Source organism: Anopheles arabiensis, chromosome 2, assembly GCF_016920715.1.
Source record: "Anopheles arabiensis isolate DONGOLA chromosome 2, AaraD3, whole genome shotgun sequence".
Taxonomy (NCBI): Eukaryota; Metazoa; Arthropoda; class Insecta; order Diptera; family Culicidae; genus Anopheles; species Anopheles arabiensis.
In genome coordinates, this window is record NC_053517.1 from 30,314,921 (window position 1) to 30,339,904 (window position 24,984).

The 24,984-nt window shown below is 45.4% G+C and overlaps 2 protein-coding genes across 7 annotated transcripts; one reads left to right on the plus strand and one right to left on the minus strand.

Moving 5' to 3' along the window:
• Nucleotides 1-113: 113 nt before the first annotated feature.
• LOC120898701 (tumor necrosis factor alpha-induced protein 8-like protein) lies at nt 114-24,940 on the minus strand. Of its 6 annotated transcripts, none has more exons than XM_040304890.1 (5): nt 24,832-24,940; nt 22,306-22,872; nt 4,056-4,370; nt 2,114-2,268; nt 114-2,026 (listed from the first exon to the last, which is right to left on the minus strand). In XM_040304890.1, the coding sequence occupies exons 3-5, from the start codon at nt 4,141-4,143 to the stop codon at nt 1,613-1,615; spliced, it is 657 nt and encodes a 218-aa protein (XP_040160824.1). In that variant the 5' UTR covers nt 4,144-4,370; nt 22,306-22,872; nt 24,832-24,940; the 3' UTR covers nt 114-1,612. The 6 variants fall into 6 exon arrangements, with proteins under 6 accessions (XP_040160824.1, XP_040160823.1, XP_040160825.1 ...); XM_040304889.1 differs by having other exon boundaries at nt 24,759-24,877; XM_040304891.1 differs by having other exon boundaries at nt 24,818-24,864.
• Nucleotides 21,269-22,156, plus strand: LOC120898702. The gene is made up of 2 exons (XM_040304895.1): nt 21,269-21,703; nt 21,831-22,156. Exons 1-2 carry the CDS (start codon nt 21,592-21,594, stop codon nt 22,025-22,027), a joined length of 309 nt encoding a protein of 102 aa, XP_040160829.1. The 5' UTR covers nt 21,269-21,591; the 3' UTR covers nt 22,028-22,156.
• Nucleotides 24,941-24,984: the final 44 nt, after the last annotated feature.

Sequence of the window (24,984 nt, forward strand, 5' to 3'; positions counted from 1 at the left end):
TTGAATGAACGGTTGAACCAAATCGTAATATTTTACTGTTTTCTATAGCAATTTTAGTATGTTAAATTTTTCTCAAGTAGTAACATGGTAAAGAAATAGTCAACAATGGTCGATTTTCTACGTGCCCATTCAAAATATCGTCGGTTTTATTTCAATTAATATCAACGGCTTTCCATCCACGCTTACACACTTACACAAATGATGACAGTATTTTACACTGCCCATGCAATTCGTTCCATTTCCATAGCATCTGTTCATTAACATACAATAGCGCGTTCAAACACAGCAAACATGTTACACAGCAAACATGTTGCACAGCAAAACATTCAACAATTCCATTCAGCTTGTAATTCGGTTCTGTATCTAGCACAACGACGCACGAGTTTAACATACGCACGGCTCTACCAGCGACCAAATGCCATCTCTAACGCTCCGCAATAATCCAGTACATTCGGAATTTTGTTCCTATTGGTTGTGTAGATTTTTCTAAGACTTGCTTCAGGTTGTGTTGTTGGTGCATTATGAATACGTTCTTATCTTGCTATATTCAGACAGCGTTCAGAATGGAATAGAGATTTGTGGTTTTGTGTTTTGCTAGTGTTTCAAAAGTGGTCATCAAAACTGGTCCTCACTGTGTTTTGTTTTAGCAGTGTAGTTGCTTCTCTAGTGATGTGTTTATATCTGCTAGCTGTGTGTGTATGTGTGAGATATGAATCGAAGTGAGGTCATACTGCTGTCGTGTGTTCTACGGGGGTTTCTTTACCCATTCTAGCCATGTTATGCGTAAGTTGTGCCATCCTTTCCATGAGAATTGTGACGCCGATGTGTCATACTAGCATAAGTGTGTAGAAGTGTTTCAATAGTAGCGCCAATAGTGCAAAGTCTACAATACTGCTTTCTCTATAACCACTCTAACCATACGTACGTTATTATGCACTTCCCAAAAGCTCATCCTCTCCGCCACTGACTTAATTGATATGGACAATTAACCTCACGATAAGATGCTTGAGTATGTACTTCCTTTCTTTTAATACTTCTCTCTATCTCTCTCTCTCTCTCTCTCTATCTCCCTTTTATTTATCCTACCACGCCTGTTCCTCGACTGTATCGAATGCAAAACAGGACACAAGCGTTAGTTGCTATGACTACGTAGCTATTCGAAAACTTAACTTAAACACGATCGTTGCATTAAATAAAAAGCTGAAATGTTTGCTTCGCTTTTCCCGTTTCCCATTTCCCTCGGTAAATGTGTGACTTGCTTTTCGATTTGGGTTTGAAATTAATTATCCTTCTTGCTGCACTCGAACACTCCCGTGCGCAGCTTTGGTGGCATCGATCGGTTCCCGCTCAACCGAGTAAAGCGGCAGACGCGCGACATGGGCGGTGATGATCACGTTTGGCGATGATCTTCTGCTGCGGAAATCTAAAGCCTTGCGGTGCGGTGCGTTCATCCACGATGGGTACAGTTTCAGAGGGGAGGCTTTTGCTTTCTACCCCATACCCCAAGAAGCTTCGTCGCTGGCAGCAGATGAAAGACATTTTTTTGTTCGATTTTTGTTTCTTCCTTCGAGAGCAACTTGCATGCAGACGGAGCCAAGGAATTTCCCCAGCATTAAATGTCTCCATTCTCCATCGCTTTGTTCAGATCGACCACAATCTTGTCCATGATTTCCCGGTACGGCGAGTCCTGCCGGAAGGCCGTCTCGAGCAGGGCGGAGTCAGCGAACGTGTCAAACACCTCGTCAATGCGGCCGAGCGATTTGTCCGTCAGGTGGCGCACCACGCACGAGCGCAACAGGCTGCGGCAGTCGGCGAGCGATTTCTGCAGATAGTTGAGATCGAAGCTGTAGTCCACCTCGTAGAAGGACAGGATCGCCATCTGGAGCGTTTGGAACTTGGTGCGGAACCGATCCGCCTGGCGCAGCTCGTCCGCATTCAGCTGCCCGTTCCGGTGCAGGACGGCAATTTTGATCACGATTTTGATGATGTTCTTAACCAATCGTTCCGCATCCTTTTTGCTGCCGGTCTGTGAAGATGAGAAGAGAGAGAGAGGGACCAGGAATCAGTGATGAGTTGTTGTGTCTTTCGCGTTCCAAGATTATCTTTTACTTACATGCACCTTTACCAACCGGTACACGTTGTCTAGAAGGGACGCGGTCGTACCGTCGATGAACACTTTAGCCACATTTTTGCTTGCCATCCGGGAGAGGATTTTCTTCTGCGCCCGCAGCCCAATGTCCTTCGCTTTGAAGGCATTATCCGTCATAACTGAAAGGCGAAGGAGAGAGAGAGACCGTGAGAGACGTTAGGCTGATACGGATGCAAGCCACCAAATCCGCTGTGCATCGAGGCCAACCAACGGCAGTCAAGTAGAGCGGTTGAGACTGCGAGACTATCAAACCTCCACAACTTTCTAGCCTATCTTCACCGCAAACAGACGTGTATCTTATCACCAAAGCAGTGTGTGTACAACAAGCAGAACCACATTTCCATCTCAGACGATTGTGCTGTGTTGGTCAACGCAACCACTAGCTGGTATCGCGGAATGATCACCCAACTCATGGGCCTAACGAAGGCTAGTAACAGAGGCTTCGAGTGTGATTGTCGTGATTGCCGAAGTGACATCAATTTGGTTGATTGGTTTCCCTACTTTCTGATGCTGATTTGATGCTTTGTGGTTTTGTTTATTGAATCGTCACACCACCAATGTACCGTTCACTTTTATTATTTCACCTGTTAGTGTACCGCGGCTTGGGTGATACGTACCTGTATCGATCATTGTGCAGGGTAAATGGTTTGGACGAGACCGCTTTGGACTTAGTGCTGCTTGAGTGAGTTTGCTCAGCTTTTTGGATGACTTTTAATTGCTTCGTTTTGATAGTACCGATGAATAACACAAACAATAATTAAATCTGCACGCTAATGTTTTCAATGCAAAATCAAAATAAATGATGAATTTTCCTGAAAGATTAAAAAGAAAAAAATAGATAAAACAATAAATCGTAAATAAATGAAAAAAATCGATAAAAAGAAAATAATTTAGATATCAACTTACAAACAGAACATAAAACAATGATTAAAAAATAGAAATGTGAAACGAGATAAAACTAAATAATGCATACAAAGGCAATTAGTTTCTCCGTCTAGCCAAAGCAAGGTCTCGCGGTTAGTTATTTCCTTTCAACATGCGACAGTTATCCTTATCTCACGGCATCTAGCAAGAAAACCACCGCATTTCCATACCGTCTGGTCCCTGTCGATGAGTAACATTTGCCTAGGTCACAGTGTCACCTGCTGTCAAAGGATATTTGACGGTCACACGCTACTAATGATATATTCATAACATAACACATAGCCGTACGAAAAAAAGGGCAACAGAAAAGGGCCAATGCATTATGAAACAAATCGAAAAAATCTGCCCACAAGAAGAAGATGTCTTTACCTTTTGAGCCAGAATGCCTTAAACCGGGCACATTGACAAGGACGAAATCGTTCACCCACGTGTCACCATTTAAGAGGATTAATGTTGCTGCCCCCTGCCCCCTGCCCTGTTTGGCGGTTAACCTTTTTTGAAATTAACCCTCCAAGAGTTTACCAATTTGTGCCACAGCCCGATCGTATTCATCCTTTTCGGGTAAGGCATGGACATTGCTCCCTTATTTGCTTTTCATTACCAACCGCTGCCCAACCGGTGGCGTATGGACAGACGACGGTAAGGATTACTGTGACGGTTCAAAGCGGAAGACGAAGCCCAGTTTGTGAATGGGTTTGCTGCCCACCCCGGCAAGATGGACCGATGGCTTAATAAGCCTAGCGTGGTCGTCTTACCGCAATTGTTTGTGCTGCGGCGGTTCTGCCTGTAAGGGTGTTGTTGTCCATTTCCACTACCCTTTTGGGCGGAGGACAAAAGTTGAAGGAACGCACGCGTAAGCTTTTACACTTGATCCCCCGAACGGTTTGTCTTTGGAAAAAAGGTCCCAGAACGGAACAAGTTCATTCATTGCAGTCGTTTGCCAAGAAGCGTGTTTTGTTTTGGGGCGGGCAAAAATACTTACACAAACAGTTGGCACACTCGGCCGCGATGCGCTGGTAGACGATCCAGGTCTGCAGTTCGAGAATGCTGGCCGCGCTCATGTTGTACATGCTTTAGAAGGTTTTTATGCTAAAATGGGTTTCGTTTGGTGTCTGCTGATGTCCAGGTCCAGTTTCGTTTGATATTGATTGCTTTTCTCGAAGGTGAAGCTATATCAATGCATTTGTACTTTTACACGGATGGATCGAAGGGCGGGCCGCCAGTTATGCTGCCTTGGATGGAGTGCGACTATTTTCAACAAGTGTCCAAGTAAAGATGATTCACATCACAAATTGGTCTGCGAAATAGAAATAGAAAGGATGGAAAAATGAAATTAGCAACTTTGCTGATACTGAGAAGAAGTTGTATGAATGTATTAAATTGTAAAAATGTAATGTGAACCACGGCAACATCTGCAGTCTGTACATTTTGTGCACAAAATATGAAAGTTTGATGCTAAGTTGACAGTCTGTGATAAATAACTCAATCCAAACTGAAAGCTGCTAATAAAATTTGCAATAAACGTGCTCGATGAAACTGTAACTTGCACATTTTAGTCGCCGCCCGCAGTACAAGCCGATGTACTAATAAATTGAATGGTTGCCGGCTGGAGCGCGTTTCACTTTCGCATGGGTTTGGCACACGAAACATGAGGAGAAAATCGATTTGATCATGGGCGTTACTTCTCTTTGATCTCTGGCACCGTATGGTCAAGGCGGTGGGGCTTTCCTTGGCTTTTTTTGGGAGTGTGCGACGTAGTTGTGATAAATATTAATTAATCTATGTAGAAATTTGATCACACTTTTGACCCCCTCCCTCGTTGCGCTGCTCAAATTGTAAATTTCTTAATTGACATCATGCACTAGTAGTTGGGTTGGTGTAATGGTTAGAAATTGTAAAATCACTGAATAAAGAGGGAAGCAAAAACACTTGCTCATATTACCATTTCTAGCGCTGGTGGTATTTTGTAATTCAAACCCTAGCTTTCTGAAAAAAAAAAACACAAACAAAACTGGACGCACTCGCTTTTCATTAAAGAAATTATCATTAACAAACATCAACGCACGGTAGCTCCGCGCGCACCTTTTAAAGTGCGCGCCTGCACACCTCTTTTTGTCGACAGGCCATTGCCGCTCATCATTTCCATGATTCTCATCACCGTGTTATGTGTGTGCTCACTAAACGATTCCTCTTGTTTCGTTGACTCACATCTCACCAACGGACGCACGGACCGAGTGGAGGAAAGGTGACGAACGCGAACAACGATCCAAAGATGTGGCCCAGCGAAAGGAAGACATTAAACATGAGGCTTTCAACAGGGTTGAGACATCGGCAGCAGCTACCGGTGATGCACTTTGTTTTGCGTACAAAAAGATGGGTTTAAAAAAAAACCTCAACTCTGCACAAAGAGTCTCTCTCGTCCTACCAGACAGGGTGCCACGTTTATCATGTTCGCGCTACTGTTCAACTTGCTGTTGTTATGATGATTTTTTTGTCTGCAAAACCATCATCTATCTCGTAGACATTGTTTGGTATTTTAATTTACAAACGGAAGCTACACCATCCCCGCGCGTGGTGTGTTCCGCTGTCGAAACACACACAAAAAAAGCCCCAACATGACGTTAGTGTTTGGTCTTGCCAATCTACACATTCACCATCCCCATTTTTTGACATGAAAGAAATTTTAATGGAGTCACTTTTGCTGCTCCATCGTTCTGTTGCTCCATTTGTGAGAGCGTTCATTGGGACGCATTGGGCTTGCGATGGTGTGATAAAAGGCACAATTTCATCCGTACCTCACTAGCATGACGTTGTGTCTGTGTGTGTCTGTGTGTGTCTGTGTGTCGGGATGGGTTTTTGTCGTCACTTCAATTTTCCATCACAAAACAGTGGATGAATTGGTGCTGCTCACATTGTCAGCATGTGCTGTGGAGGAAAGTTTTCATAAGAGGGGAGAGTGAGCTCTAGGGGCTGAACATTTGATCGAAAACGAACAACTTTCCCTATCGATCGTGAGAAGTGAGTGTGTGTGTGCGAGAGAGAGAGAAGCCCTTGGAGGGAAAATGTCTGGCACGGACGGGCACATTTTCTGTTTATTAGTTTGATGTCTGTTGATGAAATTATTGACATGATCAATCATCGTAAGCGAATGCCTTGTGTTGGGAGGGAGGCACTCTGTATTAAAAGTGATTCTACATCACTGGTACGGTGGCCATCATTACGATGGCAGGGGGGGGGGGGTTTGATTTGATTTTGACTTCATAATATCACGTAACCAACCGTGACCAAGAAACAAGCAAACACGATATACAATGTGTTCGGTTCAGTACTTTTACGACCGAACTACCATTTGCTTGACCAAAACCGGCAAAAGTAGATAGATTTGATGCAGCAGCATCTAATAATGGTGTCTCCAGTCGCTTCTCTGTTTATTTCATTTCCATTCCCTGAGTGGCCCTTACTTTGTCTTCAGGCAGCACCCACAGTCCTATTCTCAGCTTTTCTCAACTTTCTACGACACAAACGATAGACGTTGGACGAGGAAGGATTCGTGGAATTCGGGAATAATGGCGAAATTACATTCTTGCCAATCCATTTTCGCCTAGAGTAGTGTATGGTTACAAATGTGCCTTTGGGGGTGAATTTATCACCCGCTGTGTCCATTTACAAGCAACGGCATGCTCTGGGAAAATAAACATTCTATTCAAAGAATTACCATAAATGATTAAATTTACTCCCCGAGCTACAGGGATACAACACCGCACCAGAACGATGGTTTTTCGATCCGTGTTATCTGTGTACACTGTCTTTGCAATGTTACAAAATTAGTTACGCCACCCCACTGTCCGGAGGGTTGAGCAGCTTTCGACCAAAAATCAATTATTGATTGTTCTGTAAGGATTGTCGCAGGAATCGTACAAGGCAGCACTCGGGATGAAATTAGCTGCCTACGCCTACGGGGATATCGGAAAAGGGGGCTAGGGCGTTAGGAGCCAGAGACGGGAGGATTAGGATTGTACTTCATTCGGTAATGGGGTAGATAGATAGATAGATGATAAGCGAAAAGATCAAGAGCTGTTGAGGTAACTAAAGACCAACCTGATTTCGGTAAGAATAAAGTATAAAGTCTAATGAAACAGAGTCTAATGAAAGCCTTAAACAGCAAACTGGTAGTCTAATGGTAAACACATGGGCTCCTGTAAAGATCGGACATGAATCGATCCTCATTCGGGCCGATATTTTCCGCAGTAAGAACTGAGTAAACCTACAAAAAGCCCGCGTAATTCGTTGGATAAAGAGGAATAATTAGAAGAAGCAGAGTTGCTGACACTCTTCTTCTTCTTCTTTGGCTCAACAACCGATGTCGGTCAAGGCCTGCCTGTACCCACTTGTGGGTTTAGCTTTCAGTGACTAATTGATTCCCCCCATAGCAGGATAGTCAGTCCTACGTATGGCGGCTCGGTCTATTTGGGGATTGAACCCATGACGGGCATGTTGTTAAGTCGTACGAGTTGACGACTGTACTACGAGACCGGCAAGAGTTGCTGACACACGGTAAACGAAATAAAAACACTTCTGTGTTACATCAAACGAACAAACACAAAAAGCACTATTTAATGTAAGCTCCGTTTGCCGCTCGGCTCACTTCCGAGCTTCTCTATTGATCTGTGGTATATCTGGACGTGTTATTTACAGTGACATAGAAGTTGTACCGGAAGGCGTGTGCAATTCCACAAAAAAAAAAAAAAAATAGGGAGAAAAAAGCATTTTGTTCATTTACACCGTGGGTGGAACAACGATTCAAGCTATTAATTTGCGCTCGTTTGTTGACACTCCGCAGTGTTGTGGCCGCACCTTCATACTTCTATTCTGGAAGATGTGTAATACATTCCGAGCAGTAGAAGGAAAAGTGTAATTCAACCACCACTCACTGAACATATTTCAGCTATCAACAGGAAAAATTATTAACGCCAACAACTACGCTCCTCGTCTTCGGTAGAAATGTGTATGAGTGATTACTGTACGGCACACCACACGGAGAAGCGAAAGCTTACGGGCACATCCTTTTTTAAGGGTAAGTTTTTCCCGCACAAAATATTCTTCCACCTCTTCGTTTTCACACGTTCATTGATACTTTAAAAACATTATTTCATCCCCGAACCGTTTGTTGGTGGTGAGTTTTAAAGCGAAATGAACGAAAGTAAAGTTTGAAATGACTCCATCGGGAGTCATTCACCCGTGGAAGAACGGTCGTGCCAACCGAAATGGGGAAAAGTTTTTCGCTTATGTTTTCATTCTCTTTTTTTGGCAAATAACTGCCGAAAGGGTGAGTGAGTGTGTGTGTGTGTGAGTGTGTGTGTATGTATGCAATGGTACGACTTTTGAACGTTCGCGGGAAGCCGAAAGGATGCCGCTTTTCAAGATTGCTTTACACTGTAGCCCACACAAATGTCACCGTTGGGTGCATTTAGAATCCGCTTCTGCCACATCATACCGCAATCGCCAAGCAAAACGATTCATTCTACCACAGCCACAGGCGTCAGCCGTTGGGAAGAAAGGATGATGTTCTGTGGAAGATCGGCTGAGTCGTCTTCTCCAGAAATTCCAGTACTCCAGCTCGTAACGGCAGGAAGAAGCCATTGTAATCAGGTCACTAGCAAGACTTGCAATACCGAGATTGCATCTGGCGATAGATGGAAGAGAGTGGGCCGCTTGTTTTATGTTCCAAATTTCAATGCAACCATCTTCCTGGTCCGGTCACGTGTCACGAGCTTATTGCTTTGTTAACGCGTTGTATAAAGGCAGGGTAGGCGCAGCGAACTTTTTTTTTTCTAGCGACAGTTTCTATAGCTACTGCCGTGTAGGCAGGCAGCAAGTTTGTCTACCAAAGTGTGCCTCTCAAGGGCAGAAAATGTACTTGAACCCCGTGGCAAGCCGTTCTAAAGCGCCGAGGTTCAAAGAGTTTTCCACGTGCAGGGGAAAAGAATTGTGAAGAGCATCGAGAACGGGAAGATAAAGGGTGCTCTCACACGAAAAGCGCAATGTAGACATAAATTGGAGCTGGAAAATGTGGCGTTTGTGTACACGGGCCACACTAACGGCACGACACGTGATGTTAGAGTGTGCTGTTCGCTTTCAAGTTCCAGTACGCTGGAGGAGTACTGCGCTTTTAAGTGAGCGTGAATTTCCATGGTGGATTACTGCCGCCGTGGATGCTACACCAAGCATTGGGAGGAGATATTTTTGGCCAACCATATTTCATTAAGACATGGTTTCATTAACCTCAACTTGAGCCTTCCTTGTTTCTTGACATGAAAGGTACCGGCTTTGGGAGGAAATTTATACTGTGAGATGGTGAGTAAATGAAAATTGTGTCTTTGTGTTTAACAAAATATCAAATTTCTCCCAAGTCAAGCACGGATAATAAAGAGAATAATTCAATTATTGCGTAACGTAACTTATGGATGAGCCCCCTCAATTGCATCAAAAAAGGTACACACATCTGTTTAACATGAAATGGCCACTCCAATGGGACTTTGCAGACACAAGTATTCGTTCGGTCGAACGTCAGCAAGGGCCACACAGAAGCCCAGGGATGGAAACGAAGCCACAGTATGTAATCCACATGCACCGGTCGGTCCGGAAATCGGATCCCTTTTCCGGTTCCGGTGTTGTGTCAAGATGTACTCGCCACTAAAATGGTTCCAGTTGCTGGAAACGGAAACATGAGAGCTTACTTCACAACAACAACAATGGAACGGAAGAAAGAAGAGTGTTCTGGGGCACAGAGACAGCAGAAAATGGGACTCTCGGCTCTCTTCCCTCGCCCCACCTCCATGTGTACACACAAAATATATCCAGTTTCCAATAACGATGACGGAATAGCGATTAAAGGAATGCTTAACGGCATTCCAGACGTTCCTCAGGACCGGTTTTACAGGGCGGAGAGTGGGGCGTGTTCTTTTCTTCTTAAACCCACCAACGACCCAGCTGACTGGCCGGCTGGCAGTTGTATCGAGCTGCGAACGGAGCGCTGCCGCGAAAACGTTCGAACGATAGCTTAGCACAGGTTGATGACTGTGACGTGACACCGATGGTGAAGAAGCAGCCGCGATTTCTGCTGCTGCTGCTGCTGCTGGGCCCAACGCCACGCCACCGGAGGCATTAGCGGTAACGGTTATTGGCATATTTATAGCGCCAGATGACCCGGCCGGCCGGTCGAACTCAAAGGTAAGGCAGGGAGGGAAGGGCGTATGCTGATAATCGGTTCGCTGCATTTGTAGGGCTTTGGAGCCGTTTTTTTCTGCTTTATGCCAACCTCTGGTGGGGAAATGGACGTGGCTGAATGTCTGAAGCATCGAGCCCACAAGTCCCACGATCATGACGATCGTGACACCGACCGACCGACCGACCAATGCTGGGGCCGAAGCATTCTAATAAAGCGATTACTGTCGCAGTGGTTTGCCAGATAGGCGGATTTTGTTGTGAAATTGTGTTCAAAAAATGGGAAACAATGTTGTTTGCTTGTGTTAATTATGGAGGAGTTTGGTCATTTTATTTGATAGCCATTTCTTAATACTTTTGTTTGCTGTATTTAATCTACTTGTAATTGGAGGAGGGCATTGTTTTGCAGGCCTTTTGTTTTTCATTCATAACTAGACATTTAACGAGGCAAGTATACAACGGTTTGCAACATTTGAAGTTAAATTTGCAGTGAAGAAATAGTTTTAAGAAGTATGAGCAGTTTGGTGTATTGTACATAATGTTTTGTAGCAAATTCCATTACATTACATTCAAAGTTTACGTTACGTTACTTTGCCGAATAAATGTGAATCGTAAATAAAATTAATCTTTCTGCTCTGCTTAGCTTTTGTTTTGCAAAAACTTTGGCGGAAATGAAAGAAAAAAGCTTATTATAATATGCTTTGTTTGCATAAATTTGCAATGCCGCTCATCACTTATCAAGGTAATTGAAATAAATTCCGTTGGTTGAAAGTATAAGATATGCACAGCTTAAGTGTTTATACTTTAGATACGCATCAGGCGGACGGCGGATCCTCTATGACTACCACCTAAACAAAAAAACCTTTCGCTTTGACCAAACACAACACAACAACAAAACTACAACCGTTCGGCTGAGCAAACGTTAATTAATTTGATTAGCAAATCTTCAAAAGCTCGCACACCGTATCGCGCCAAACTGTTTTCGACACTTACGCCATCATATTGCGCACACACCGCTGGGTCATATTTTTGCGTTCACAACGAGCGCAGGCTTGTGTCTCGCGTTACATTAATTTGCACATTTTAGGCGGCCCGATGACCGAGACCGGTGGGCTAAACAAATAGGCTCAAAATTTACATTCGTGTCGGGGCCGCAGCTGACGAACGAAAGTTTAACGAAACCCGCCACACCGTGCAAACGCGTGCAACTCGCTACTACTACTCCTATGGCGGGTGTGATATGGTTAATCTTCAGGCGTTGGTGATTGATTCTACTTGCTGCCTAACGGTGCCTAACCAAATGAACTCCCAAAAACGCTACTCTTACTCTAACCCATTGAACCAAGGGCTGCGGGTTCATCGAGATGTGGTAAACTTCCCACCAAATGTGCAACTGCCTGCGCACCGTCTCTACTTCACGGCACCGTCGGAACACACTTTCACACAGCTGCAGGAATGTTTATGAAATTCCACCAACGGCAAAGAATTTCTACAGCATTCGGCGTTGGGAAATGATCGGCAGATGCGTCGAATGTGGTGGCGAATGGGCGACGACTTTCAAACACAGATGCACCATATCTAGCGATGCACCTCAAGCAGCAAAACTGGAGATTATGTGACCGCAAGCGCGTGGTTTCGGTAGCGGCAACAGCAGCAGCAGCAGAGTTTGCCGTCTGCATATGTAATGGTGGTAGATGATTTTCATACGCGACTGTGAACCAAAGGGCGCCTGGTTGAGATAGATGGCAGTGAAACAATGCGCTGGAATTTGCTTTCACACCGCAGTGTGTCGAGCTGCATAGCAATTGTTGCATCTTCTCGATGGACGAGGCAAACCGTCGTGTCAGATCAATCGGCGAAGGGTTTTTGTTGTTTGTAAAATGCAACCAATGTTGTTATGCTAAAATTAATCATTTTTTGTATGAAACATCGTTCAAAACATCTCCAAACGACCACACGGTTTTTGGTTTTGGAGGGTACAAAGTTTGATTAAAAACCCGCCTCCTAATCGAAATACCGTTGGGACCTGTGCTAAGTTTCAACGCACACCACGGTCTCGCACGACCGGGCTTATGTGATGCATTTTAAGGTACTCAGAGCGCGTAGGCGAAGCATAATTTCAAATTAGTTCATTAGCCCGCTCTCGCTGCTGCTGCTGCTGCTGCTGCTGCTAATGAGATGGCGCGGTTTGCCGCGACGAACGAGCCGGTGAAATCGTTTATTTATCTATTTTCCAGTGCCAGTGCCACTCGGCGCTCGGTGTCTCGGATCTAATCTCGCCCGCTAATCCATCCATCCACGGTGCGGCGACGATTCGGGAGTGAGAAAGGTGTTGTTGTCTGTTCTGGCTGCATCACACGGATGTGTGAAATGATCTCTCTCGCTTTCCAGTCTATTCTAGTTTAAGACACAACATGCGTTGTAAATCTACACACAATACAAATCAGCAGCAGAATGCTAGCAGTGGTTCTAATTTTCTGGTTTGCGGGCATTAGGTACGAGATCGTGCTGTGTTTCTAGAATGTACGCTCAGGTTTCGTTTGATTCGTACGAGGCGAGATGATGAATTCTATTCTGTTGAATTCGTATTAACCCTTCATGAGCTACGAAGTAATAAAGTATAAATAATAAGTATAAATAATAATTCTGATCGCATTTCACTGTATACATCTGTATAGAAATGTCTCAAGCAAGACACATAAATGTTGTATAATAAACACTAAATTGAACCTATCGAACACTATTGAACCTAAATTGAATCTACTCATTGCAATTTTTTAGAATGTTATTGGATTTTTTCCAAAATTGATAAAAAGTTCAATTTCAATATGGTTTAACAGCGAATGCTTGAACACCGGAAAATCAAAGTGTATTTTCATCGCATTCACGCGACGACTGCATGAAGGCGGGGGTTTGTTTGGACAGGGAACTGATTTTTATTCTCGCATCGTCGATGAAGTAAACATTCATTTACATTTATCTTCCCGCCGCAAGACAAACCAACGGGTTTTGCGGTACGGGTTTTATCCCCAACTCCCCAACAACTGCTCCCCAAGCACGCATAGACAAATCTTTCCCCAGACGGTTTGAGATTAAAACCGCACCGAATACGAACGAGCAAGACGGAAAGGGGTGTGAGAGGAAAATCAAAGTTTTTCTTGGAGTTTTCAATAATAAATTATGCTAACGGGGGGCTAGCTTCGGGACGTTCGGGTAGTGTATCCCAAACAAAGACACAGCTTCCGGCGAGCCACAGCAAGACCGTGCCGCTGACCGACCAACCGACCGATCCCAGATTGGTTTTTTCTCCCCCCTCACATAATGGGAAATAGATAAAGGGGGTAACATTACCCCGGGGAAAGAAGTAGTAGTAGATAAACACGGCGGATAAGAATGGACCAGAAGCGGTCGAACGCTTGCTTGACCGAATCGATCCGAACCGCGGAGATATGGCGCGGGGGGAGAAAGACAAATCTTCCAACGCTCGCGTTCGATCGGAGCCACTCGCCACCGCAATGGGTTAGGAAATCGTTAAGCAGTTGTTTACCTCGGAGCGTCTGGGGGATCTGAAACACGGCCCTGCTGTTGCCACGGTTTGTCGCCGTTCGGCTGGAGCCACCGTGATTGTTTTATCGTTACGATGGCCCGCGTGAAAGCAAATGGGACGAAGTGAAACAAACCGAAACTGAACGAAGAAGAAGCGAAAGAAATACATCAACGATCGCACTAAACTATTGATCAAATTGTACGAGACAGAGTGTGCTATTGCCACTCTGTCACTAGTGCTGCTGCTGCTGCTACTACTACCACTATTACTATCCTATTACAAATTCTCATTCGCCGTGAAACAAGTGCATCAATCCACAGCACTGCCGCGGAACGCGTTACAGTGAGGCACAATTTGTAACAACACCTAGCGAGATTCCAACTATGAATGAAGCCATCAATCTTGTGACAGTACGAGCGGTACGGGAACGCTACTTATGAAGCAAATATTTCCTGCAAATTCTATTTTTTGAATACGTGTGAGAAATAAAATCTATTCCCAGCTACCGGTCTCAAGCTGGACGATCACGCGATTGCGCGTGCGCTCGCGCTGCATTTCGCGCTGCATTCGTTATGCAGTTTTGGTGTGCTGTGATCGTAATGGCATGCCTTTCGTCATGCATTACAAAACACTTACAATCTGAAGCGGCGCGAGGCGTCGTGGAAACAACTACCGCGATGCACGATGGAGCAAGATGCGTTTTAGCAAGAGACGGTTGATTTTGTTGGGCGTTTTGGTGGGTTTATCGGTCTGGGAAACCGTGGTTTGATTTGAATTGGATGTTGTTTGTGTGTGTATGTTTTTTTTATGATCACTGTGAGTAAAATTTCACACAAACAAACTCATACCGAGGCCCAACAATATTTCGGTTCCATCCGATGGATTTATATTTGACGCTTGCTGGCTATAAATCTCGCACAGTAGCACTAAGCCTTGAAAGTGTTGCCTCAGGTGGCACACTAGCAGGAAAAAAAACGAACGAAAGGAACCACATTTGGTCGTGTCACCCACGTAAAAGCATGAAATTCCCATTTTCGACCCGTCAAAAATCGGAGCGCGTCTGGAGTGGAAGCTTCGGAACTATTCGATCCATTACGCTTGGGATCAAAGCGAAAAACGGTGGCAAAGTAGAAAATTGGCTTTTCTTCCTTATCGTTCTTATTCAGAAAAAAAACAATCTCCATTTGTGACAAATGGCAAAAAGGTTACAAAACGAAAATGTGTGTGTTGCTGCCCCCATGCTGCCCATTTCAGGGGTTTGCGTTTGGCGTACAACTTGCGCACTGCCCAAAATCCCATGTCATGGCGCTTGGGTTCCACTGCCGTGAGCTGGGCCAGGCTGTCACGGGTCGCCAAAAAGGTGCAAAAGCGTACCTTGCCAGCCCATACCCATCCGCCCGTCAAGCCCGTTCCAACTGGTTGGGTTCGGCCTTGTGTGGGAGGCTTTTGGAGGAGGCTGAACAAGAAACGACAAAAAAAGAAGAAGCTTGAACTTGAGCGAAACCTTCCACCGGTCGGTGTGTTGTTTGAGGTGCGGTGCGTGTGCGGTTGACAGCGAAACTGTGAGCTTGTGGGTGATCGTTACCGACCCAACCGTTACCGGTATGTTGGCTTGCCATCATGCTTAATAGTTGCGAACAGAAAAGCGCTCGAAATTTGTTTCACCCAGCGGGCGGTGGTGTCGTTTGCGTGTGCTTCAGTTACTTACTTTATCCATTACATGATAAACATATGAACAATGATCATTATTATAAAAACTGCTCCATTTTATTGGGGTAGAAACAGCACACACTTTTTTGAATTATTAATAGAGCAAGAGGAAAGCAAAATTGACACGAATCCACGTTCCAGTCCTGCAATGCCCTGCCCTGCGCATGTACTGGTTAATTAGAAAGATTATCACGGCGATGCTAATGATGTGGTAATGATGCAATCTAGCCCGCGCTTCGGCATGGCTGAAATTCACATCAGCCGTAAATGTTGGAGCATCAGCGCACATATCCTCCGGCTGACGCACACAGATTGGATCATTGAAGCAAGCGAAACGTGCTTCATGCTATGGCTATAGCGCACAGGCATAGCATAAGGCCGTCGTCCCATCAAAGTCCCTTGAACACGAGGCGCAAGCAAAATTGTTTCATGATACACTGAAAGGCGCAAAAAAACTGTAGTACACATTAGTGATGTACTCTGCGGAGCGTACCCGTCGTGGGTACGTCGTCCGATCCGACTCCGACTATTATTAGTTAGATTCTGACTCCAGCAAAATGGAACCACAAAATCCGCCCAGTATCGGAGTCGCCCGGAGTCGTCCGGAGTAGTTGGAGTCGTTCGGACTCGTTAGGAGTCGTTCGGAGTCGTTCGGAGTCGTTCGAAGTCGGATAACGACTCCAGACGACTCCGGACGACTCCGGACGACTCCAGACGACTTCGGACGACTCCGGACGACTCCAGACGATTCCGGACAACTCCGGACGACTCCAGACGACTCCGGATGACTCCGGATGACTACGACTTCGAATGACTCCGGGCAGCTCCGGACGACTCCGGAAGACTCCGGACGACTCCAGACGACTCCGGACGACTCCGGACGATTCCAGACGACTCCGGACGACTCCAGACGATTCCGGACGACTCCGGACGACTCCAGACGACTCCGGATGACTCCGGACGACTCCGACTTCGAATGACTCCGGGCAGCTCCGGACGACTCCGGACGACACCGGACAACTCATAACGACTCCGGACGACTCCGGACGACTCCGGATAATGCAGGTCGGACCTACCTTCGGGAGCTAAATCCGAATTTATCGGAGTCGAATCGGAGTCGACTCCAGATTTTTGCTAACTTTACCCATCACTAGTACACATGCCCGGAGTTGACAGATTCTTGTAATTAGGATGGCTCATGGTTTAATTGCCAGTTTTTCATTCAATTGCCAATTAAAGTGAAATAATTTTAGTATCGTAATAAACACATTGCTCATTTCTCCTAGTCGAACACCGTTAGGCGAATATTAATTTGCGAGTTTTGCACTTGTTTTTTTGCTTCTGTTTATATACTCATCGCGCGGAAAGTTTTTGCTTTTCAATGAGTCGCTACTAAACAGCACAACTTTACAAATCCCTATCGCGCGCAAACACTACGCGCGTACTCAAATAAACGCCACGCCAAGGCACGCAAAGGATATCGCGCTAAAGTCGAGTCGTCGTTAAAAATGGCACAATCAACGTGATAATGAGATCCGCTTCCCTCTCTGCCCTCTTTTACCTTTACCTCTCCCTGAGGGTGGATAATACGAAGGACAACAGCAAAACAAATTTCATGGTTCGTGCAAAAAAGTCAATTTTGCTTGCTGTCTTCCCTTCGTTCGAGGGACCGGAGACGGTGTTACCGTTTTTATCCCGGTGCTTATGCTGCTGGTAGCAAAAGGCACCATTTAGAGTCGCTCGCTCGATGACTGGTGCTAAAAATATCAACCAACAACACGACACAAACACAGTTGCCGCCCTCAACGACACATAGCTGGTGGACGATTTTCGGTGGCGCACCGTTCTGTGTCCCTTTGCTTGGGTTGCTTCCAATTTTCTTTGATGATATTCCAACGATATCCGTCCAGCGCTTGACCACAACAATTCATCATTGAGTAGAAAAAGCGCCCGGGACGGTGGTGGCCATCGAACGGCTATGGTGAGCCGGTGGGATCAATACACGGATCCGAAGCAATCCGGCCGGCGAACTAGAACCAAGACCGCACCGCTGCTTGGGGGGAGGTCGGAGCTAAGGAGCCAACATTTCCAGGCTTTTCCATCGCCCTCGAACTATCGATTTCGTTCAAGGACCCCGGGTTGCCCTGGCGATTGTTTGGTACCTGTCTATTGAGTGAGCACGATGTAAAAAGCACCAAACACTGGACGGACAAGTAGTATGTGTTGCGTGTGAGTGGTTGAGTGCTTGTGTGTTGGAACCACTGGCGAAAGTTCGTCCATCGGGTTTTCATCGGCTGACCTTATACCCTCCAAAAGCATTGGAGCAGTCCCCCCTGGCCCAACCAGGGCGGAGGAGTTTTAGAATCGATTTTCCCCTCTACTGCTGGCTTAAAGGTAGCCCGAAAGCAAGAAGGACGATGGTGAAATCTATGCGTTCCACACCATGTTGGGGGAATGGATGTTTCGCAGCACGGTTAGAGGTCAGGGCGAACGTAATCACCTCTCATAAATGAACGAAAATATCGTTAGCAGAGTAGTACGATAGGGACTGATGATAATGATGTGGATGATGATGATGATGATGATGGCACAATATGAATGATTGACGTTTTTGACGGACAGCCCGGAATGGTAGTGTGACATGATGGCGTGTTATGTTTTGTGCTGATTTTTGCTGGCCCATTTACACCCATGATAAGGATATGCTGGTTTATGTAGGGTGTGTGATTTTTGGACACTATTTTTGAGTAGCGATAAATTGAATGATCGTTAGGCAGGATGCTGGCATCATTTATGAACCGAAGGAACTTTGCACTAAGTGGATCCTTTTATGATTTTGGAGCGTTTTAAAGTCAAAATTGATTATTCAATTTCCATCCCTGTTTTATGGATGTGATATTTCATGCTCATGGTTATTTTTTATATTTTCTTCTTATTGTATTAATGATAATTAATATTATTATTATTATTATTATTATTTTAGTACTACTACTTCAATTTGAGTAAATACATTGGCAGTCACGTCGGCCTACACAAGCATTGCTGACTAATTAAGCACAACGCAATCGGATAGTCACAATTCCTATCCATAGATAGAATAGACCACCACTTAATGCTTTCTCACTTATGCACTTCTATTGCTATCCAAGTAGCGTACAATTCCGATGCAGTTTGTTGTAGTTCGCCTTACAGCAACTGCTAAGCGGCAGCATACAACACGCTTTTATGCACTTTTCTTTGTTTTTTTTCAATACATTAATGATTCAATGCTCTGCACGCAAAGCATAACCGGCACGCGCACCACACATGACATGCTGGGTGTTTTTATGTTGTATTATGCTTCATAAATTGCAACATGCACTAAGCCGCGATAATGGCAGTAGAGATACGTAAGATGCACATGGCACATACATTGCTTGTTTTTTTGTCATAAAATTCACATTAATTGCCTTGAATGAGACTGTGAGACAACTGAGCTACTGCATTAGCGCCGTGTGTTTTGCACTGGTCTAGCCCTGTGTCACTGTGTCCACTCCATCACTCAAAGCTGAGCGCGCAAATGCACACATCCTACTGCATTTTTAATCCCCCTTACTCTTGCTCTTCCTTCCATTCGGTCTATGCACTTCCATGCACAACCATCATTCCACCCATCATTCATTCATAAGAGAGCACCTTCAGGCACCGGTGCTGCTGATGCGAACGGCGGGGCTGCATCGTACCGGAGAGTGTGGAGTAACCCTTTTACCGGTCGCTAAATTTAGCGCCACAAACACAAACTGTGTAGCCCAACCGCGCGAGCCCAAACGCACGACCAACCGTCCAGAAAGAAGCCAAAGCAACCGAGCGCAAATCGATCCGTTTGGGGGTAGGTGCGCGTCCCCGTCCACTGTTGGTGGGCCCGGCCAACTTGTTTTAGTAGCAGCGGCAAAAAAATAAACAAGCACCCTTGGCCGCTTTGAATGGCGCAAGTAAAATGCGAAAAGCGTACGTAAAAATCATTTGGCTTACTTGTTTTTCGTTTGGTGTGTGACTTTTCATGCTGCTTCGTTGCTTTTGCTTCGTTGCTGCAGCTCCGGATGGTGGATTGGTGAAGCAGTGGGCGAAAAGGATATGATGGAATGGCATTAAACATTTACACCACGAATCATAAACGCACGCACGCACGGAAAGGAAAGGACACATACGCCGAGCCGTGTTTTTCTTGGGAAATCTATTTCCAGCAGGGCAAAACGCGCACTGCCGAAAAAGGGAAAAGGTCCTTGCCTGGGTTGTCGTTCTAAAAACTGTCCCCAATAAGGAACCTTTCCTTAAGTACTGCCGGTATGATCGGGTGAAACATTTCGTTTCCTGAAGGCGAAAACTTGACGCAAACATTAGAAGAGAAATGAACCATGCGTGTCACTTTCCTGTTTCATTATTCATCCAAAAGGGTTTGTGTTAAGCTTTATATTTGAAAAAAAAAAAACGTCAAACTCAGTGCAAAACACACGCACAAACACAATTTTTTCTACTTCTCACACGCAGACAAATACAACGCGCGGACGTGTAAAAATCAATTCCCAACCTAAACCCAAGCGCGTCCTACCAATTCCCTAGCTTTTACAACCGTACCATTTCCGTTATGAATGGGTCGTTAAATATGTATAAGGTCTGTACGTGCGTGTGCGTGGCTGTGTTGGACGAGAGCAAATTTCCGCCCGGAACAGGATGCGTATTGTCCTTTGGTTTGCGTGGAGCACTAAAAAAAGCCCTCGCACCAGCAGACGTCAATGACGAAGAGAAATAAATTCGCGCACATTCACATCCTTTTTATTGCGGAACCAATTTTTATTTTTTTTATTTTTGCTTTTCGGTTCACAACCCCTCGAGGGTAAATGGTGTACCTTTGTTTTGTATTTTTTTTCTACAACTGCGTATTTGTTTATTTTTTATACGATTTAGGGTATTTTGCATGTTTTTAAGCAGTGTTGCGTAAAGGATCTACTGCCACGCGCGTCTCGGTTAGCATCGGAGACGGTGTTTTCTTCCTCTGTGCATCAACATTTCTCTATCGAGATGTCTTTATGCTGCCCAAAGCAGTGCAAATGGAATAAATGATTACCCTGATGATGATAAAAACGATCATCATAATCATCGTCATTTTATGTGCCAGAGCATTAAGATCACATAAACGCGCGCGTGGAAGAGAAATGATGGCAGTGTTAATTATTATAATCTGGAATTTTCTTCTTTTCGTCTTTGGGGCATACTTTGCGCGCTCGAGAGAGAGAGAGATGGAGAACCACAAAATATGATTCATTGCTAAATGTGTTTTACTGCAACACGTTTCGTCGAAAGGAAATGATTACTGATGGTCTGTGGTGTGCGACAGTGCGGCAGTGCGTCCAGAAGGTGGTGAATGACTCAACTGTCCTCGGGAGGAGACCTCGGCAGTAAGATTTAACTTACAGCGCTTAACACACCCGTCATCATCGTTGGGTATGCTTGTATAGCTCAACTCGTCCCCAGGTCGGTATGAGTCTCTCTCGGGGATAGTTGAATGAATTGACCCTGACGGTGACTACACACAGGCACAAACAAACAAAAATGCGTCACTTTCAACTTTTGCTTCAGGTTGATCATTTAGTGCTGTTCGCGGAGTTTGTTTGCATGTTGAGGCAAGCCAGCCAAATAGCAGACGCATCTTATCTAAACTGTCTTCATTCCACCAATGTCTTCACATCGTTTGTCATATTTGTTTGCGCTATGACAACCCTCTTCCAGGAGAGCGTGGCGATGTATTGGTGTTTGTGTGTGCCCGCTGCTGTTGAAAGTAAGTGGTGGATGGACGGAATTTCTGCTGATAAGAATACCCTATCCACATTCGATAACAGTGTGTCGAGGTTGTAAACCGAACAGGTTGTTGAGGGAACAGGGAACAGCAAATCAATCGCCACTCGGTGCACTTTGTACCTGTTAAACTTTCAATCAAAAGAATGTGATAGTGCTGGCATTAAATTTAACAGTTTGTGTGAATTTCAATAAGGATGGCAAAATGGACCTGGCAAGGCAAGTATCGTCCACAATCCACTTATTATGTGTGGCATCAGCAATCTGTTTTGGCTGCACATACATCGAACGAAACGAAAAGAGCGAACGAAGCGAGCGTAAGTGCATTGGCACCACCTAACGTGATGCATATGGATCAAATGCATCAAGCGAAGAATTTATCCACCCTTCCTGACACCGTTTCACCCCCTTCCCATTTTATCGCTTCCCCTTGCTGAATTCTAGCGACTTCTCAGTCTAGTCGTGACGAGGTCGAGCTGCGTTCGTTCTACCAGATGACTGCAGCAATTCGTGATCGTCGTTTCAAAGAATGTTCGCTGTTGCTTCACAGCTGCTTCCTGTTCCAAGCTGGGGTTCTCGGGGAAGCGCGAGCACACGTGTTCCGGTTGAGCGCACACATACACACATGTTGCAATCGGTAAGCCGTTGTATGAAAGATGGGATTTTTAAATAGGAAGGGTCGAAAGACATTAATGAAAGTGTCTGGAGATATACGAAGGAAACACATCTTGAATAGTGTGTATTAAAGTTTTAAGTTCTACAGTGTATGTTAGTTTCTTTTGTAAAGCAAATCGAAAAAAATATCCAAAAAGATGACAATCAATTTACAACAAAACAAAATTCGCTTGAATTTTACGTTAGACAATGTTTGGATTTATAAGACTTAAATTATAGCGTTCTCGTAAGGAGAAAAACTTACCCAACTGTAGGCCTAGGATCGTTGACCGAGAAAGAAAAAAAAACAGCAGAATCGACCGCAAGACACAATGCTTCTTCTTGACACCCGGTTCCAGCTGACACCGTTGGCCGTCGCCCTTTCTGCCTTGATGCGTTGTTGTTTTGGCGGTTATTAATCGATATCCTTTTTTCACTTCTCTTCTACACACAGGCACGCATACACCGTGCCGCTCTGTATTACACGCACCAATACCGGCACGCACGCACTCACACAAACACTCTATTGGAGGGAGTTTTCTTCTCGCACTCGCTCGCGCCTAGCTCAAGGACGAACACTGTGGCCAGCTGCTGCTGCTATGACTGGGCAGGTGCTGATTGTACGGCACACGACACAAACTTACGCACACACACGACACAATGAGGGATAAAAGGACCAACTGCTGACAAACGCCACCCGTTGCGCCTGTTGGGTTCGTTTTCCTGGTCACACAGCGGCGCCTGACCGAGCGGTCCCGGCTACAGTACAGTGAACACACTTTAACGGAAATTCGATTTCCTACGCGCAGAAGATGATGGCCAGCTGTGGATGCTTTAGAGATAGGAATGATTGAATTTATTACCCCTGAAAAAAAGCTGTTTTACACTCAATTTACAATGCACAAGCGGTTCGGTGTGATGTGATGTGATGGGATGCTGCAAGGAAGCGGACGTTGCGAACAGTTGACCTACTTTTCACTACCCAGCTCGCACCCGAACCTTGCACAAGATGTTTGTTTATCCCAGTCCCACACCAACACACGAAAGCCCCAGAGCAGTAGGCTATGCGCACACCTCGCGGTCATTAGGCAATTCGCGCGCGAGTTTATTCAATGACGAGAGGTGGGGAAGGAGAAAAACAAAAAACAACACCAACAATCATTCCCGCTTCGTCGTACGGTTGCGACAAAAATCAACTTTTTCCCAAGCAATGTGACTTCATCAGCATCGGGTGCCGTCCAACCGTCCACCATCGTGACCATGGTGATGCTGCTGCTGCTGCGTGTTGGATTGGATGAGATGGATGGTGATTGTTGGGTTTGTTTCGTTTGGATCGAGCTAGCCGGCCAACCGTGGGAAGGGAACCTGGCCTAATCGACGGCCCGTAGGCTGTAGTTGAAGATTTTGTCACACTGGCAGCATGGCAAGACAACTTGCACCACTGACCCGGGGGCCGGTTCGAAATTAATTATTGCCCAACCGACCGCTGACCAACCGACGTCCAGTTGACATACGAGGGGCGAGGGAGTGGAAGTGGAAGGGGAGCAGACTAACACATGGAATCTGATGACCGTTTGTAAAATGCTAATTACACCAGATGAAGCGTGAAAGGTAATAAAAAATCCCCCCCCTCGATTGGCGTTTCTGGCAGGCACGCAAACCACACCCTGGCGGTGTCGCGTGAGCTGGTGCCGTACGGAAACTTCGCCATAGTGTGTAACTATGGTTTTACCCAGCCAAGGGAGCTCCATCAATTAAGATTAATAAATTCATCAACCTACCAGCGCCTGGTTGACGCAGGAAAAACGTATGCTTTAACAACACTGGATGTTCCATCACCGCGGAGAGAAAAAAAGGCAGCAACATCAGCAAAATGTAAAACAAATTCCTGCCAAGTACAGTTCGTTCTCCCGCCAAGGACATCATCTGTTGGTGGGGGGGATACGATACGCGTCTACTCACACACACACACATACACATACACGTCAGTACGTTTCGCACAGCAGCAGCTTGTGTATTGGTGCACCAGAGCTGTTCCGGGCCAAGCCTTCCCCACGGTCATAACAAATCTAATACGACACCGCCGTTCGTCGCCTGGGGTCTGCTCCGTTCCTACCGCTTTGGGCTGCTTTTCCTGCAATTTTCCGCCCAGCAATTTCCACGCTCTGTGTACGTTTCTGGTGGAACTCTCTCTGGCACAGAGAGCAAGCAGTGTGTAGCGAGACACACAAATATATACCACCGGTTGCATGGTCCTGTGGCCAAGCCTTCGCTTTTCTTCTCCCGTACACGCTTGTGCATGTTGTGTATGCGTGCCTGGGTTTTCCTCCGAATGGCAACGAAAACGTAACGATTTTTTTTTTTGCGTTTACTATCGGCGACGACGCGTTCCATCATCCATCGTCAGCCTTAGTACCACCACACCACCACCACCATCATCACCAGCACTACTGCTGTGTTTAACGATCTTTTGCATGTTTTATACTTGTCGTATATGTTTCACTCACAAACACTGTTTTTTTGTAGTTGTTGTTGCGTATAAGAATATTTCCCTTTCCTCGGACACTGTGCAAACATGCGATTCGGTGAGTCAGCAGCCATCAACAGTCGACACGCACGGCACAGCTCAAAGATGTTTGTTATTTCTTTACTTTTCTTGGTAATCAGTAGTATTGGTATTAAATTTGAAACACATTTCACTGCATCGTAAATTCTTACCAATTATTTATCGTATTTTTTGTATGTAAAATAGAAATTCATAACACAGCTTCACGTACGCGAACGAACTTACTATTGCGGATACGCAGCGACGCTCTGCACGTCCGTGCGCTTCGAGTGACGGGAGAGAATTGATGTTGCTGCTCTTTGTGCGCGGTCAGCGAGCATGAGCAAGCGTTTCCCTCTGGCGTTATGTACGTAACGGTAGGACGGAAGATGCGTTACA